Consider the following 15739-nt stretch of genomic DNA (forward strand, 5'->3'; position numbering starts at 1 on the left):
GATCTTAGAGCAATTTTTGTTTGGAGCGATTCTCGTAGCCTCCATTCGCCGATAATCCATGTTGGAGCTGGACCCAGCCCAGAAAATGCCGCCTAAAATAAGGTTAAAAGCTTGCTATGCCCGCGCCAGAAATAGAACGCGGGGTAATAAAAGAGTGGGTTAAGCAGATTAAAAATAGAAAAAGCTTCTTGTATCAAAATTGTGATTTTAATAATTGCTCTTTCACATATGCGCTGGATTCCCCCAACAAATATTCCAGTAACCATGAGACTCAAAAAGCAATTAAGAAACTGGGCATGTTCTCAACTTTAGGAAAATAGGTAGATAACACATACGAAGCATAAAATCTAGCTCGCATTTTGAAAATATCTTCCTATATTGCGTGGTATTCATACATCGTAACCCGACAACTTTGAAGTCAGATACAGGAAAATATGCACGTGGAACGACAGGGTGCATAGCTGAAGTCTGCTACAAAACCGGTAGGTAGGATGTTGCGCCCTGATGAGTAGCATGTCGGGTAATTCCGACAAGGCTGATCCCAAAATGGGATTTGTTAGAGGGCAATCTTTTGCCAGCGCCCTCATGTTATGTCAGATGTAGGTAGGCTTTCTGGTATGGAGTAAACAGCCACCAAGGGCCCTCTTCCAGCTATTCGGGTATGATAGTGGATATTGGCCACATAGCTGAAGTTACTTTTGAAGTAGGGCTGAAAGAACAAAACGGAGCCACCGATAGCCGTCTCGTTCTAGATGAGCTGAATTTGCCAAACGAGATTTGATGTTGGGTGGCGACGATGCTAGCACAGGCTTGCAGGCCCGTAGCCATATGCTTGGTGTACCATCTGAGAAGGCTGGGCTGTCGTGGATGAGCGTGTAGACAACATACCGAAGCGCAAGATAACCTCCGAAATGGTGACGATGATCGAAATGCCGATGAGCACGATGATGATCCATGTTTGGCCTGTAAGATGATATATTCTAAGCATATGCATATTGAAAGACAACCTGCTGTTGAAAAATGGGGTGAAAGTGGTACGAGGTTTTGCCAGGGCAAAGAACTTACGCGACATTTGACTATCCGCAATAGAATCCGACAAGATTTCAGCCAAGTCGAGGAAGACTCTACACCGCTCGTTCAGGACTTGAATGCGAGGCTTGATTTCTAGGTATTCCCGCACGCCAATGTACAGGGGATGGAGAGTAGGTTCGCTATCCCAGAAAAAGGAAGGCACGTCAAGCATGTTCGACGCTATTGAGATGTTGGTCCTTTTGTTAGATATTCCGTTCAAAATGACCATTACGTGCGACCCATCCATGAACCGTGCAGTAAGGCAGGAACAAACTTACATAAATTCACCTCAACTCTACTCCTAAACAATTTCCCTAGTATGCGAAATACCTCCTCCCTTTTCATTCCTAGGTGGCCCGTCAGCGCCAGCCTTCGAGGCACGTCCTTCGCCTCAGCCATCTGCCTCGCCATCACCTCCTCGAAGAAGCTCAGCTTCGTGCTCTGTGCTATCCCGTGGCTAATGGCAAGCTTGATCATATGGCCTCCACTGCGCAACGTTATCATGTCGTTGTACACACGGGGTCGAGATATCTTCTCGGAGTATTCGAAATGAAATTCCTCCGTTTCAAAGTCCTCCTCAGGTAATGGCGCGGTGGCTAGGGGTATGGGGGCTCCCCCTCTTTCTGACGAAGCGAAGGCGAGATCGGCTAGGACATCCTTTTCTTCCCTTTCCGTGAAGTTCCAGAAGACGACAACCCCATAGCTGAAGATGAACATTTCTGCAAATGCCAAGGCATTGGGCGGGATCCTGGCTACGGAAATTGCTGGGGGTAGATTGGCTGCGTTCCGATCCTTATCCGCGCGGTTGTGTTGTCCCTGCTCTTCATGGGCTGTGACACCATTTGTTTCCGCTCGTCCCTCACCGTCGCTTTCGCGCTGTGCTGTCCGGTCTTCGGATCCCGCACCGTCAAACCCATGAGCTTTGACGGAATGTTCATCTTCCTCCGCATAGTATTCATCATGGTAATCCCTCCGCTCGTTCCTCTCGATCTCCTCATCTAGAACAGCTTTGCCGCCCGCACTTTTCAGAATCGGGCTACTCCGAATCCTATAACCCCCCTTCCCAGGCAACAGGGGCAAATGATACGCGGTATACAGGCAGTCATCATACAATTTCGTCCTCGAGCCATGATACTCTTTCACAAATGCAGCAGTGGAACTAATCTTGTAGCCCTGCGCTGTGCAATAGGCCGTAACACGGGGGAGCTTCTTTGCACGATGAGCCTTGGACAAACGTTCCGCATAACTCTTCGCTCTCTCAGGAGGAACACGACGCCGTTTCAGACGCTCCTCCTCCGCTAGAAGTGGCGAAGCTTCGTTATCCTGATCGAAATCTCCGAGCGCTTTGTGGACTTTTTGTTTTTTACTAGCAGCAATCCGACGGGCTCTTTCAGCTGCAGATGCCGGTATCCGTGGCCCACGTTCTTCATCTACAGCACCATCGAATCCTTCATACCCTTCGTCTCGCTCTTCCTCTTCCTCTTCCCCAGTCTCTCCTTCCTCGGTCACTGTTTCCGGAAGCAACACCAATTTCTCACTGACTTTAGTTGATCGCGGTGGTAAATGTTGCAACGCTGCCAGTCTGCCCACCGCTCTCAACCTCGGGTCCATGCTACTGGACCCCCTAAGATCAGTTGATGCCGCGGCACTTGCTAGCACCCCCGACCTCGAGCGAGGTCGCGCTCGGAAACCGGGGGGCGGTTGTCGCTGTTGCATTGAAGGGACATCAGATGTGTACTGGAGAATGTTATCGACAGTTATGAAGCGGGAGGAAGCGTTATTTTGAGAGTCGCCACGTCCGGGGTTGTATGCCGGGTCGCGGGAGTCCGTGACCTATCGTAGAACGCATTCGTTAATCTTCTGTCTGTCTCTCTTATAAGCTGCCAGGATGGAATTGACAGTCCACAAGGTCAAGCAATGCCAATTAGGTACCTAGGTAGTTATAGCCAAGGGAGAAACGTAATAGCCAGATAACTCACCAGCACTGTAGGGCCGCGTTCCCTTTTCCCCTTCCCGCTCCCGCTAGCTCCTCCACCTTTGTAAGACATGGTGGTTGAATGGTCCTATTCCGTCCACGAAGATGTATGCACCTAGTATATATGTCCCTCTCTAAGGAGTCCCAGACATACAACAAACCCTAACACCTAGACTGATAGATCAACCTAACGTTCCGCTCGCCGTAGTAGAATCGAAGCGGGATAACCGATAGAGGGGGAGACTTGGGAGCCGTTATCGAAAAAGCACCTCTTTTTTTACCCTCTTGTTCCTTCTTCAGTCCGTAGATTGCTGACTCCAGCTACTCTGTACTCCAAATTGACATGCTGTTGTAGAGGTCCAAGGGGGTGGCTTGCAAACGGGAGGGGTGTGGAAGATGGAACGTTCAAGCAAGTTACCCAATTCAGGAAGGGAACCAACCAACGATTTTCGGTAAGTAGCTCAAAGTTAATGTCGAATACCTCTCAGCTTTCAAATACTGTGCTTTTGTCTTATTTCGACTCTGGCCTGGATCTTGGTGTCTTAAAGGCGCAATCAAAATCAACTTCATTGATGACGCTCTTTAGACATGGATGCCGAGCATTGGCGCTAGGCCGAAGACGGTTAGTCCCGAATATCTCTAAAAGTTACTTCGATGCTTGAAGGATATAGAATCGTTTAATCGTTACTCCTATACCATAGCAAACAAATACTATTTACCCTTCATGTTATGAGGGAAATATACATGTACATATACGCAAGCATGGGTGCTTTGAAAGGGAGAAAAAAAAAAGAAGAGGAAAAGAAAAGAAAAGGAAAGAAAAAAAGAAAGAAAAGAAAAGAAAAAAGACAAAATCCCCGTGTCTGGTGACGAGCACCAGACAGAGCAAATCGGGATTAGATCTCAAACCCACCTGCAAATGATTGATTAGTTACACCAACTTCGTTTCACAGCCATCGCTCGCTTTCTCTCGCTTTCTCTCTCTTCCTCTCTTCATTTGACCCACTCCAACTAGTTATAGCAAACCCTCATTAGAGCAAACACACGGGCGAACTTTTCCTTTCCATCTCTTCGGAGATATAAATCCCTACCCCCCGCGCAAAGCAAACGTCGTGATGAAGAAACATAGTTATATGTACAGCGTAAAACAGCTCCCTACTAGTGAGAGCCCGGGGGAAAGGAATGCATATTAACCCTCCCTGGCAAGCTTAGCGGTCCACTGGTAGGGTAGGGCCAGCAGCAGCAGCAAGCAGCAGGCATGGAATTAAAACAGATGCTCCGTACAACTTCAAATGTTCTGCTACACATAACAAATCTCCACCAATGACTCCCAAGATAAGACAGCAAAGAATCATCATCATCATCATCATCATTGGAAGAACTACAGACTATCTACCAATATCATTCTATTATCCGTGGGATGTGGGATGTGCCGCATCTATTTTTTGTTGGGGAAGTTCCATAGACTAACAAGGGCCTGTCTGTACAGCTTTGATCCATATGAATCATGAACCTTTGCCTAGCCTTGGGCTTGATAAGTTACCAATCCAAAAAACCAAGATACAGGGACACTGACAAGGAATATACGCAGCGTAGAGCTAGCTCTCTCTGAACGCCCGCCCGGGTCTACCAGGGAAGCCCTGTTGCCCAACACCCAACCTATTATATGGACCGGATGAATGTACAGTACATACATGTACATACATGTATATATAGGTTAGATCCACCATGGGCGGATGTTCTATCTAGGTTCATAAGTATCGATCATATCTGGTCGGTCGGCCGGTCCGCAGGAACCTAAAACCAAGCTGTGGAACCTCAGAAGTTCTCCCCCGACTCACCAGCAACTTTAACTAACTAGTTATCGCAAAAGTAATTGTCGTTAACAATATTATAGCATGATAGTTTACTCTTCCCCCCGACCCTTCCTCCCCCCCAATCTCAGCTCATCTCCTCCCGTGCAACGAGACGAGACGAGAGGTGTAAATGACGTAGCCATGCATGCAGTAGTAGCTGGGTTTTATTACATGGTGCGTGGTGTGGTGTTTTTGGTGTGCTGAGTGTGCTGGGCCACCCTAACTACTGTTGGGGGTCCCGCGGTTGGTCGGCCCTTCTACCAGCAGGCGCTGGTGGTGATTGAGCTCTTTTGCCCCAGTAGCCTACAGGTTATGAGACCGTTGAGCGTGAGCCCCGCTGTGGTCAACATGCATGGGTTCGATCCCAGAATGGACTTAAAAATTCCTAACAAATACCCTGGACATTTTAACAGTGCCAAGAGACATCCTAGGAGTGTGCCCTAGGAGTGAGCCCTTGAAAGAATGAGCCCTAGGAGTGAGTTCACTGAGAGGAGCCACTAAGAGGAGCCACTGAGAGGAGCCACTGAGAGGAAGTACTGTACTCTGTGGTAGCTGGTCCGAGGGGGGGTGTTGGGGGTCCCGCGGTTGGTCGGCCCTTCTACCAGCAGGCGCTGGTGGTGATTGAGCTCTTTTGCCCCAGTAGCCTACAACTACCTACTCTACCTACTCTACTCAGGTGGTGCCCCGCTGTATCTACTTACCGTATTGACAACGGCACCACCCGAACGTATTTTAACGAACACCCACTTGGTACCGTATATATACCCTGTTACGTTACTTTGCGAATTGGCGCGGGCAGCGGGTTGGGCCGGGCTGGGGGGGGCTTGGGCTTGGGTGACACAGAACAACCTCATCGGGAGGGAAAGTGGATGCACATAAACGGTAGCACGCTGATACTGTAGCAGTGGGCAGGAGGGAGGATACATTATCAGAATTGCTAGAATTGCTGGAGTAAATAGTGTATGCTGTATGTATGTAATTGGGGCCAGGCAAACTGTAGAAATGCTGAGGAAGGAGGATTGTTTATTGGATGACACCATTCAATACCAGGTTCCTATATTGTTTGGGCACCTTCTGAGAGATGCAGCACAAATGTTACATACATGCTTTGTAGATAAAAGAATCAAATATATGGCCAAATATATAATACCCTTCCTGGCTATATAAGTAAAATCAAAAATATTTAATTCCCATACATACATTCCCAATTGACATGCCAAAAACAGAAAGAAATGAGATAGATACGCCATTCCTCATAAACGAACCCAAGGCATATATATATATATTAATATTAGCCAGTATGTGTAGGAATATTACGCGGGAGAAAAAATAAAATAAAAAGGGTAGCCAGAAAATCCCAATTAGCCAAAACAGGATAACAATAAATGAACATAAATAAGCATGGCCACTCCGCAGTAACAAGAGGATATTCGTACCGCGGGGCCCGCGCCACCTCATGATTGATAATGCTTACCGAATAAAAATATAGGAGTGTGATATTCGATAAAAAGCACAAATTCTTTTAAGCAAATAAGCTCGTTATCCAGTTCTCAAGCGCCGATCCTCTTCCCAAATCTCCTGCTTCATCTTCTGCAACCGCTCATGCTGCCGCTCCAGTTTCTCAATCTCGCTCGGCGGTGGGTCTGGATGGCTGGTCATCTCCTGGTGTAGAAGTCGATATGAGGCATAATACCGCTTGAATTGTAGTGCTTTGTCGCGTAGCCGTTGGCGGAGTATCTCTAGGCTCCGTGGCGGTGAGGCGCTGCCTGTAGTGCTGCCGCTGGATGGGCTGGAGAGGCGGCGCCGTTTCGGCTCCATGAAGCGGCCATTTGTCGCAGGAGTTTGAAGCGGATGGGGGCGGGGCTTTGGATGCCGTATCCCGTTTGGCTCATGATTTTGATGGTGTGAGGGCGGTTGGTCCGTCTCGGCTTTGCGCTTCAGGGTACTTGAGGCTGGCTTTGGGTCACGATTTACCGCACTTGGTGCCTGGATACCAGAAACAGTAGAGGCGGCCTTCGCTCTGGAATGTTGAACCATAAGAGGAGAGGACGAGCTGGACGACTGCGTGGTATTGGAGGATCGCCTTCCGCTTTCTAGCTCGGATGCATTCGTGGGAGGCGATGAGCCAAGTGGAGAAGGTTTTTGTGGAGAACTGTTGCTGGCTGTACGAGTAGTTGCTGTAGCAGAGGGAATCGTTTTCATGGACTGAGACTTCGCTTTGGCTGGCTTTTCTGCTTCGGCCGGCTTGGGTGTAGTGGACGTTGAAGGTGGAAAGCTCTTCACGGACGTTTTGTTGACTCTTGCTGCCTGGTTCTGCTTCGCTACCGTATCGCTCGTGGGGGCCGTGGACGATCCCAGAGGTGGGGAATCAGCCATTTCCGTATCTTCATCTGAATCATGTACAAACTCCGCAGATTTGTACTTTGTAACTGGTTTCGCTGCAGATTTTTTCTCTGTCTTCTTATCAGTCTTCTTCGTTACTCTCCCCGTCAATGTAGTATTTTTTGCTCTAGCGCCTGCACGTTTTGCATTCCCATTCTTATTTGCGGGCTCCTTCTTTTGTGCTGTACTTCCTGACCGCGCAGAAATATTACCATTCTGCTGGTTCGGGGTTATAGCACCGGTCGTCCGATCTGATTCATTGCCGGTTCCATATCCTTCTTTCGATACATCTTCAGAGGATTGAGCGTTAACTCGAGAGGTGGTGCTTTTGGCTATCGGGCCGGTATGTAGGTTTAATCGAGATAACACTTTACCCTTTCCCCTCTCAGCCTTTGGAAGCAGCATCTGCCAAAGCTTATCCGCGCGTGAAATCCGCATTCGGTCAAAGGCCGAAATGGCGTTCTCGATAGCCTCCTGCCGCTCATCCTCCGAAGGGTACGGAAACCCCCAGATATCAAGATCCTTGTACGCCTTGTCTTTTAGGCCATACTTTTCCCGATTTAATCTATTCTCGACACCATATTTCTGTACGAGGGCCAAACAGTCCTCCTGGGACGATCTAGTTTTTTGCGCTAAAAATCTGACAGAAACTGGGCGGACAGCAAGCAGATGGGTCAAGGGAACACGGAGAGCTTCGAGGCGTATTTTGTCTTTGTTTTGGGGAAGAGAGGCTGATTTAGGAGGCGCCATAGGAGTGGCAGCAGCTGGCGAACGTGCACCAAGAAGGCCCGGGCTAGCGGAATTCGATCGATTGGCAGCATGCTGAAAAAAGCGCTCCTTTTCCACATCAATCTTACTTCTTGGCATGCGGGCCAATGAAGCCGCTTCCTTCCCGGTTGCGCTGCGGTTGTCCCCGGCACCTAGAGCCCTCATTTGGTCAATTGTTGTGATCATGGGTGTTTTTCTAGATTCTTTCCCTTTCTCAAAAGCACTCAGTCTTTGCTCCAGATTGGCCAATGCTTCATCCGTAGCAGCAGTATCCTCACGAGCTTTCTCCACCTCCAGTTTATGGCTGAGCACGCCAGTAAAATAAGCATTGTTGGCTGTAGAAGACGAAGAAGATGAAGGAGAGTAGCAGTAAATTTCTGAACGGTGACTTTCAGGCGACGAGAAGAAGGTCTGAGACTTGTTCCCGTAGTGGAGCGATTGGTGTTTTCCCAGACGGATACGGGCCTTTTGATCGTTACGCAGACTCTGGACGAGTTCGTCGAGGGTGGTCTGGGCCAGATTCAGCCGCATTATCTGGCTTGGTTTGCTAGAGGGGTCGGGAGAGGAGGCGTCCCCAGGTGTGTCTGCTCTCCGAAGGCATATGCCACCCTCTGGAATTATGAGAGACGCCATCTTGGGAAAGGGATTGACAGCGATGGGAGGCCGGAGATATCGTGAATTCGAATAGAATGGGTGCCAGTCGAGCCCGGGTGGACGGGTAAGGGAGTCAGTAATAGGTTCGTGGCAATCGAGCAAAGTTCCGTCATCAGAACAAGCTAGAGCTGGGGTCGAATCGAGCGGTGACGAAAAGGAGAGAGGGGATCGAGAGCCGACCGGTGAGTGGAAGGAGGTGCACGAATATCATGGCCAGTTATTGATGGGAGGAAAGACGGGAGCTGGGTGGAGATTCACCCATGTGAAGCGGCGATTGAGGAGGGTCGGGTTGAAGCCGAGAGGGAGGGAAAGAGGGAGAAAGCCGCAGTCTGAGAGATTATCAGGAAGAAGAAACGGGAGGAACCTCTCAACGACAGGAAACAAAAGTCAGAGAGGGTGAGAGAGAGAGAGAGGAGGGAGAGAAGGATAGAGAGGGATGGGAAATATAGAGAGAGAGAGAGAGAGAGTGTGTGTGTGTGTGTGTGTGTTGTGATGGAAAGAGGTTGGAGGTTGTGGTGAGGGTGAGGTGAGGTTGAGGTGAGGAAGGGAAGGTTGAACGGGCGGTACGGTGACAAGACGGTCCGTACGTGACAATAATAAAAATACCTAGGTGTGGCCTTGGAAGTCCTCGCCTTGGCTTGGCCCACCGCAGGTTGGGGCTCTTGGCTGACACTGGCAACCCGGGCCTGGGCACTGTCTAGCCGTTTCCAGCGATGGTGCGCGGGCGGCTTGGGGGCTTGATCCGCCGCCGGTCCAAAACGTGCTGGCTCCAGACTCCTCCTGGTGATGACGATGACCGTACGTGTATTAATATTACTATTCTTCTTCTTCTTCTTCTTCTTCTTCTTCTTCTTCTTGGGCTGACAAGTCATGCTACATATGCCATTGTGGCTCAGGCTAGGGGGGGAGGACGAGGAGTAGGAAGTGGAGGGGGAATATTCCCTATCATGTTCCTGACTGGTTTCCCTCCCTCAAAGGGGTGCTCTATGTACAGTACATACAGTACCTCGAGGGAGATCAAGAAGATCTGGGCCTTGGGCGGAACCCTGGAATGACCACAGCCTGGCTTTTTGATTGGCCCAAGGACTTGTGGAGAGCCAGTGTTTGGATACCTACTCCGTACGCGGCGTAAGTACAGTACTGCGTACGCCTTGGGAGGAAAAATACACTCCCGGAACAGGTATTGTCATTACCGCTGGCTGGTACGGTACTATGACCTTCTCATGCTTGCTTCCTGGGAAATAATTGAAAGAATATAGCTAATAATGGATGGAATGGATGAACGGTTGAATCAATTAGTATAGTTAAGTTATTTACGCAAGAACAAACAAAGCACTCTAATAACCAAGATGGACCATGGTCCCCTTTTGCCTGCTTAGGGAGAGCTTTCCATTCTCTCTATCCACTTGCCTCGGGCCTTGTATGGTATGTAGGGGCAAACAAAACGGACCCTCTGAAACATCAGCCTTGTCCCTGTAATAAGAAAGAAGATAGGAGCTCACTGGCTCAATGGCTAAAATGTAGACTCTCGGTGACAACAGAAGCGTGGAATTTGGAATAGCCCTGATAATCTCTACAGCGTATATAAATGTGCCCTCCTCGACGACTCATCCCCGGCGTGTCACTCAGGGCATGCCGAGCCTGAGACACTCTACATCTCACGTTGATATTCTCCGTACAACTAGTCACATATCATATGCAATCGAGACTTATGATAAGAATAGTTATAATAAGAATAGTTATAAAAATAGAGAAGCAAGTGGACAATGGAAAGCAAACTTTAGTTATCATAAAAAAACAAAATAGGGAAAGTAAAACAGCATGGATCACTTCTGAGGCAACCAGATTCACAAGAGACAAAAGAGATCTTAGATACTTTTGATTGTCCTCTTGCAGTGTTTTTTTTTTCCCTGTTGACTGCTTTATTATTTTAGTTTCATCAATTGACAATAAGTGCTCATTTGCCCAGCTCATCTCTCCCTCCAATTAATTATTTTTTGCTATATTTATCATTATCAACCTCTCACCCTCTCATGAACCACTCAGGTTTGCCTTAAAACTTTTCCCTTTATCCACCTCAAAAATTTGCCTGTTATTCAAGGACAATGGGAACTTTTTCTTCTACCCTCCCTCCTCCCCCCAAACAAACCAAAAACAAAACATGAGAAAAAGCAGCCATTCTCACACAATAACAGAACACAGGAAAAGCTTCGATGTGCCACAAGCTTTGCCACTGGTCGTGTTTCTTCTCCCCCACCTCCTCCTAGACCATACAGAGTTTGTGGAAGTTCCTTGTTCCTTGAAATTTTGGTCATACCCATCCCATCCACCCTCTTACACGACTCCGTACATGTCTTTGTTTGAGAGCAGTGCGCTACGCCAGAGGGGTTTTCAGAAAACTGCTCGTACATTAACCTATACGTTACCCCATTAATCAATCGCACCCAGTTTCATGAATACCCGCGAGCCACGAGGCAACAGCTGCAACCACGATCGTAAACGCAACTGTGTGGGTGATGGAGTGGAGTGGCGGCAGCCTAGCATTCCAAACTGACACTCTGTACCACATTTATCATTCCATATCATATTAACAACGCATCATCCACCCCCCCAATAAAATTTGGTGATGAGAAAAGTTGTTACAAACATACCGTCCCTCTCAACCCCCCTGGTCCTCCCAAGCCAAGCCTCGGGAATAATTTCCCTTGCGGTCAGTCAAAGAAAGACCTCAGGCAAAAAGTACACTGTATGTTGGTGGTGCAAAACGACCGGGTTGCTCTGGTGGAGCGGCCGTTGGTTCTGGCTCACGATTGCAACACACTTCACATCCAGGGCGCTTGCTCTTTCTCACGGTCCATGAGCGAGATCTGCACCCATAATCTCAAGGTTATGTGGCTCAGAATATCAAGCTGGATGGGGGTGGGTAGCTAAATTTCGGAAAGCCGCCCAGATATGCCTATTTGATCTCCAATTTGCGCAAGAATGGGTGAGCAGGGGAGCTAGCTGCAAAACAATTAACTTTTGGTTCCTCTGCATGAGTTGATCCATGAGCTCTATGCCTATACTAGCTGGGGTCCCAAAGTCACATAAGAGAAGGCAAGGCGCCCTTGTCCCTTGGCGTTTCCAAGCTCCAGAGGCAAACATTAGATGGTTCTTCTCGATACTTTCAGGGAGTGAGTTCGAAGCGCTTGTTTCTTTAAAGCGGGTGAAAGTGGAATCATCTGCTCCGTACAACGCCTGACATGCTGTCAGGCTATGATGACTACTGTGTAATGGCCGAGAGCGTTTAAAATTGCGCCCTGGGATAGTTTTTCTTCTTCTTCGCGGTTGGCCTGACCTGACAGATAGGTATTTGCACATAAGGTGCCTGGGATAATTTCGTATTGAAGAAAATTCAGGGCCCTATCCATAGCCTTGATATGGGCCCGTCCGTAAACGGGGCAGGGCAATACGGATAACTAATACCCATGCTCAGTACTCACTCTGTAGATATGTGAATTCATTAAACCTGGCATTGAATTGAGGCGCAAGATGTAGATTTTTTGCTGGCACATCTCAATTATCAGCACCCATACATACATAATACTTGGAACATCAGCTTGCTTGAACTGGGTGAATAATGTAATTAATTATTAAAATATATAACTAACTCCATACTCCGTACGGAGTACAAATACGTTAAATTAACGCTCAGATCGACATTGATAGATAGAAAAAGGTCCCATCACCCACCACTCCGCTCGCTGTCCGGGTATTCTCTTATTGCGACTTACCCGCCCGGGAGCCCTGCCCTCGGGAACTTTTCTCATCATATTCATATTGATTGCTGTTGCAGTTTCCTAACTTTTAACTACTGAATTACTCAGCTTATTATTAATTAGGTGTGATCCAGGCCCATTTTTTATTTATTTATCCTTTACTATTATTGATCATCACCTGTGTTTTATTAAAAATAAAATCCCCGTCTTGAGAAATGCAAAGTGGCCGATTATTGTGGATGAACCTCCTTGTTTCCTCGCATTTTGTACTCCATATATGTAACTTATGCGTGAACTCGGCGGTTTTGTGTGCAAGGAACCTGATGCTGTTAGGGGCTGGGAAAATCCTCTAGGCTCTGAGTTAACTACATATTATTTATTCACAATGACACCTGAAACCCGCTGGATATAATACTCTACCCTTGCGTATAGAACTATCTTATTTGAGTTTGTCATCAGCTTGCTTGGGGACTGGGGAATAAAATACTACTGGTAACGTTAACAGCGAGACGCACGTTGTCAAAAGCACGATTGCGGTAGTGCTGCTGGCTGTAATATATAATCAACTTTTCAAGTCGAGATTGGCAAGTATCATTCCTCATTTCGCAATACATCCTGAAAATAAAGATCGATTCCACCCCGTCATAGTAATAATTAATGCTGTGCTGAAGTCCATAAGCTCCAGGCTCCACTGATGAAAAAGCTAAAGGAGGTTGTGAGCCGTCAAATTGCCCGATATACTCGGCACCCTCGTACAAGGAAAAATCCCCGAAAGCCAAAAATAAAATAAAATGAAAGGGCATGTATATAAAGGGGTATCTACCATCCAAAAATAAAGGGACTGTTGTGGAGAAGACCCGCCAGCGCTTCCCACTCATCGTCATACTTGTCCCCAAAAGCTTGACGGTAGATAGCCGTGTCATGTTTATCACCCCCACAAGGCCACATGGCTCGAACGAACTCCCAATACTCTGGCTTGAAGCCGGAATTTTCCCAATCAATCAGTCCAAACAGACGTCCATCCCTAATAATGATGTTTGTCATGTGCAAATCGCTGTGGGTGAAACAAACATTACTTCTTCTCGTATAGCGTGGCAATGGGCGGCTGATGTTTATGCTGCTCGGGCTGAAAGAGGAATTGAGTGAGATCGTCGGCGAATTCTGCCGTTGAGTTCAAAGGGCCTAGTGTGCGGCCTTCGTACATGTGGTCGCAGATTGGGCCTCCAGATGCATTTGCAATGAGGTGCTTCGATTTGTTAGGGATTTTGCGCAGCTCCGTTATCCACCGCGCCAAGTCTTTTGCTATCTGTTCAAGTTCCTCGTGCGTTATTCGATAGTAGACTTGGTTAAGAGCATGTCCGTAGACTTGTGTCATTAGAACGAAACCAGAGGATTCGTCGATTCTGACATGATCGATCAGTTTTGGTGCGTTTATTATTGGGGAGTCTTTTCAACAAGGCGCAGTGAAATTGCTTCGTTTTCAGTATACCGACGGCCTCTCTTAAGACAAAGACCGAGTGGGAGGTACTTTACTGGTTGATCTGTTTGTGTGGGGTCTCGGGAATCTAATTGCCGGTCGATGAAATTGTAAAGTGCTAGTCGAACAAATTTAGGTAGAATAGATAGGAAATTTCGGAGGAAGAAGATTCCCACGGACCCAATAGCCCAACCTTTGCGAGACAGTTAGCGGAAGGATTAACCAACTATTTAGATACACTATACCTTGCTTGAGTGGTGCCCATCCCCTTTGCACGCCGTGTTCTACTATGTGCATGTGTAAATTCACAAAAATTCGACGGTGAAAGTTTAAGAGCAATACAGTTGGTAGGGGATGACTCTTGGGATCCTTTGTTATGTTGGGGGTCCCGCGGTTGGTCGGCCCTTCTACCAGCAGTGCGCTGGTGGTGATCGAGCTCTTTTGCCCCAGTAGCCTACAGGTTATGAGACCGTTAAGCGTGAGCCCCGCTGTGGTCAACATGCATGGGTTTGATCCCAGAATGGACTTAAAAATTCCTAACAAATACCCTGGACATTTTAACAGTGTCAAGAGACATCCCAGGAGTGTGCCCTAGAAGTCCCGTGAGCCCTAGGACTGACTGAGTCCACTATTAAAAAGGAGCCATTGTGGGGAGGCCACTGAAGGGAGCCACTGAGGGGAAGTACTGTACTCTGTGGTAGCTGGTCCGAGGGGGGGTGTTGGGGGTCCCGCGGTTGGTCGGCCCTTCTACCAGCAGTGCGCTGGTGGTGATCGAGCTCTTTTGCCCCAGTAGCCTACATGTTAAAGGTGTTTTATAGAACCGGGGAACGTCTTTCCAAGTTTATATTCTTGGGGATCATTAACTCTAACTTCCCACTAAAGCCTGGTGTGAATATTTAAGACCTAAAAGTTTTTGAGAGTCCGTTAAAGGAGAGCTTACCCCGTTATTGTTCCGAGTCGACCGGATGCCATTGTCACTTTCGAGACACAACAACTTGAAAATGTAAATCTGCCCCCGGTGGAAAGCATTACGCGCTGATGGTCCCATCAGCCAAAGGTTTTTAAGCTGATCCTCCACACTGGAAGATCCAAGAAGAGCGAACAGCTCTTCAACGCCCTCTTTGGTTAGGATGGCTGCTAAGAGTAGCCGTAACGGTGCCTGGAGTAAAGGAATGTTAAGAAGTGTCCTTGGGAAGCCCTCATACATATATATATATATGTGTGTATGCGTGTGCGTATGGAAGGCCGGAAGAAGTAATTACCCCATCTTCAATACCAGGGTCATGCAAAATATATGGAGAAACACAATATGTGGGTTTAACAACATTGGGGGCCATCGCGTTCATTAAGGGCGGCCTGAACATTCACGGGGACATGGTAATCATGACCGCCTGTCAAAAGATATGTTAACATTGCAGATGGTATATAATCAGGTTGTAAAAACTGCACTCAGCTTACATTTCAGCACCAGAGTCTTCAAGTCTTTCCAGATAGACCGCAATGTCTCTTCCACGGTACATTCTGGGATATCCGGTCATGTACATATTGACCTGAAACAGCAGGAGCATACCATATGTTCAAAAGCTGTTAGTTTGGCAGATAATATGATGTCTGTTGTTGTCAGATATGCACCTTGGAACCCCTCCACACCCATGGACTTCATGTTTTCAAGGATGAAAGCAAATGCTAAGTATGTATATGACTAATATGAAGTGTGAATTGAGTTTAATTCTGTAGGCTACTGGGGCAAAAGAGCTCAGTCACCACCAGCGCACTGCTGGTAGAAGGGCCGATCAAC

General features: G+C 47.6%; 4 protein-coding genes across 4 annotated transcripts; 1 reads left to right on the forward strand and 3 right to left on the reverse strand.

The window, feature by feature from the left end:
• Positions 1-799: 799 nt before the first annotated feature.
• On the reverse strand, positions 800-3119 carry BDCG_03279 (YagE family protein; the record flags this gene model as incomplete). Its single annotated transcript, XM_045418881.1, has 4 exons — positions 800-963; positions 1066-1251; positions 1350-2904; positions 3051-3119. The coding sequence occupies 4 exons, from the start codon at positions 3117-3119 to the stop codon at positions 800-802; spliced, it is 1974 nt and encodes a 657-aa protein (XP_045275351.1).
• A 2668-nt stretch (positions 3120-5787) lies between these two features.
• On the reverse strand, positions 5788-9672 carry BDCG_03281 (uncharacterized protein). The gene has a single exon (XM_045418882.1). It carries the CDS (start codon positions 8683-8685, stop codon positions 6442-6444), a length of 2244 nt encoding a protein of 747 aa, XP_045275352.1. The 5' UTR covers positions 8686-9672; the 3' UTR covers positions 5788-6441.
• Positions 9673-10747: 1075 nt separating this feature from the next.
• On the forward strand, positions 10748-12319 carry BDCG_16716 (uncharacterized protein). The gene has a single exon (XM_045425911.1). The coding sequence runs from the start codon at positions 10868-10870 to the stop codon at positions 11138-11140; it is 273 nt and encodes a 90-aa protein (XP_045280376.1). The 5' UTR covers positions 10748-10867; the 3' UTR covers positions 11141-12319.
• Positions 12320-13536: 1217 nt separating this feature from the next.
• BDCG_03283 (uncharacterized protein) lies at positions 13537-15461 on the reverse strand (the record flags this gene model as incomplete). The annotated part of the gene is made up of 8 exons (XM_045418883.1): positions 13537-13867; positions 13954-14134; positions 14251-14395; positions 14489-14532; positions 14633-14735; positions 14882-15100; positions 15204-15297; positions 15400-15461. 8 exons carry the CDS (start codon positions 15459-15461, stop codon positions 13537-13539), a joined length of 1179 nt encoding a protein of 392 aa, XP_045275353.1.
• Positions 15462-15739: the final 278 nt, after the last annotated feature.

The sequence above is a fragment of the Blastomyces dermatitidis genome, assembly GCF_000003525.1.
Source record: "Blastomyces dermatitidis ER-3 genomic scaffold supercont1.3, whole genome shotgun sequence".
NCBI classification, from domain to species: domain Eukaryota; kingdom Fungi; phylum Ascomycota; class Eurotiomycetes; order Onygenales; family Ajellomycetaceae; genus Blastomyces; species Blastomyces dermatitidis.

Excerpts from the sequence above, each read along its gene's own strand:
- BDCG_16716 (XM_045425911.1), top strand. The coding sequence starts at position 10,868 with ATGAGAAAAAGCAGCCATTCTCACACAATAACAGAACACAGGAAAAGC.
- BDCG_03281 (XM_045418882.1), bottom strand. The coding sequence starts at position 8,685 with ATGGCGTCTCTCATAATTCCAGAGGGTGGCATATGCCTTCGGAGAGCA.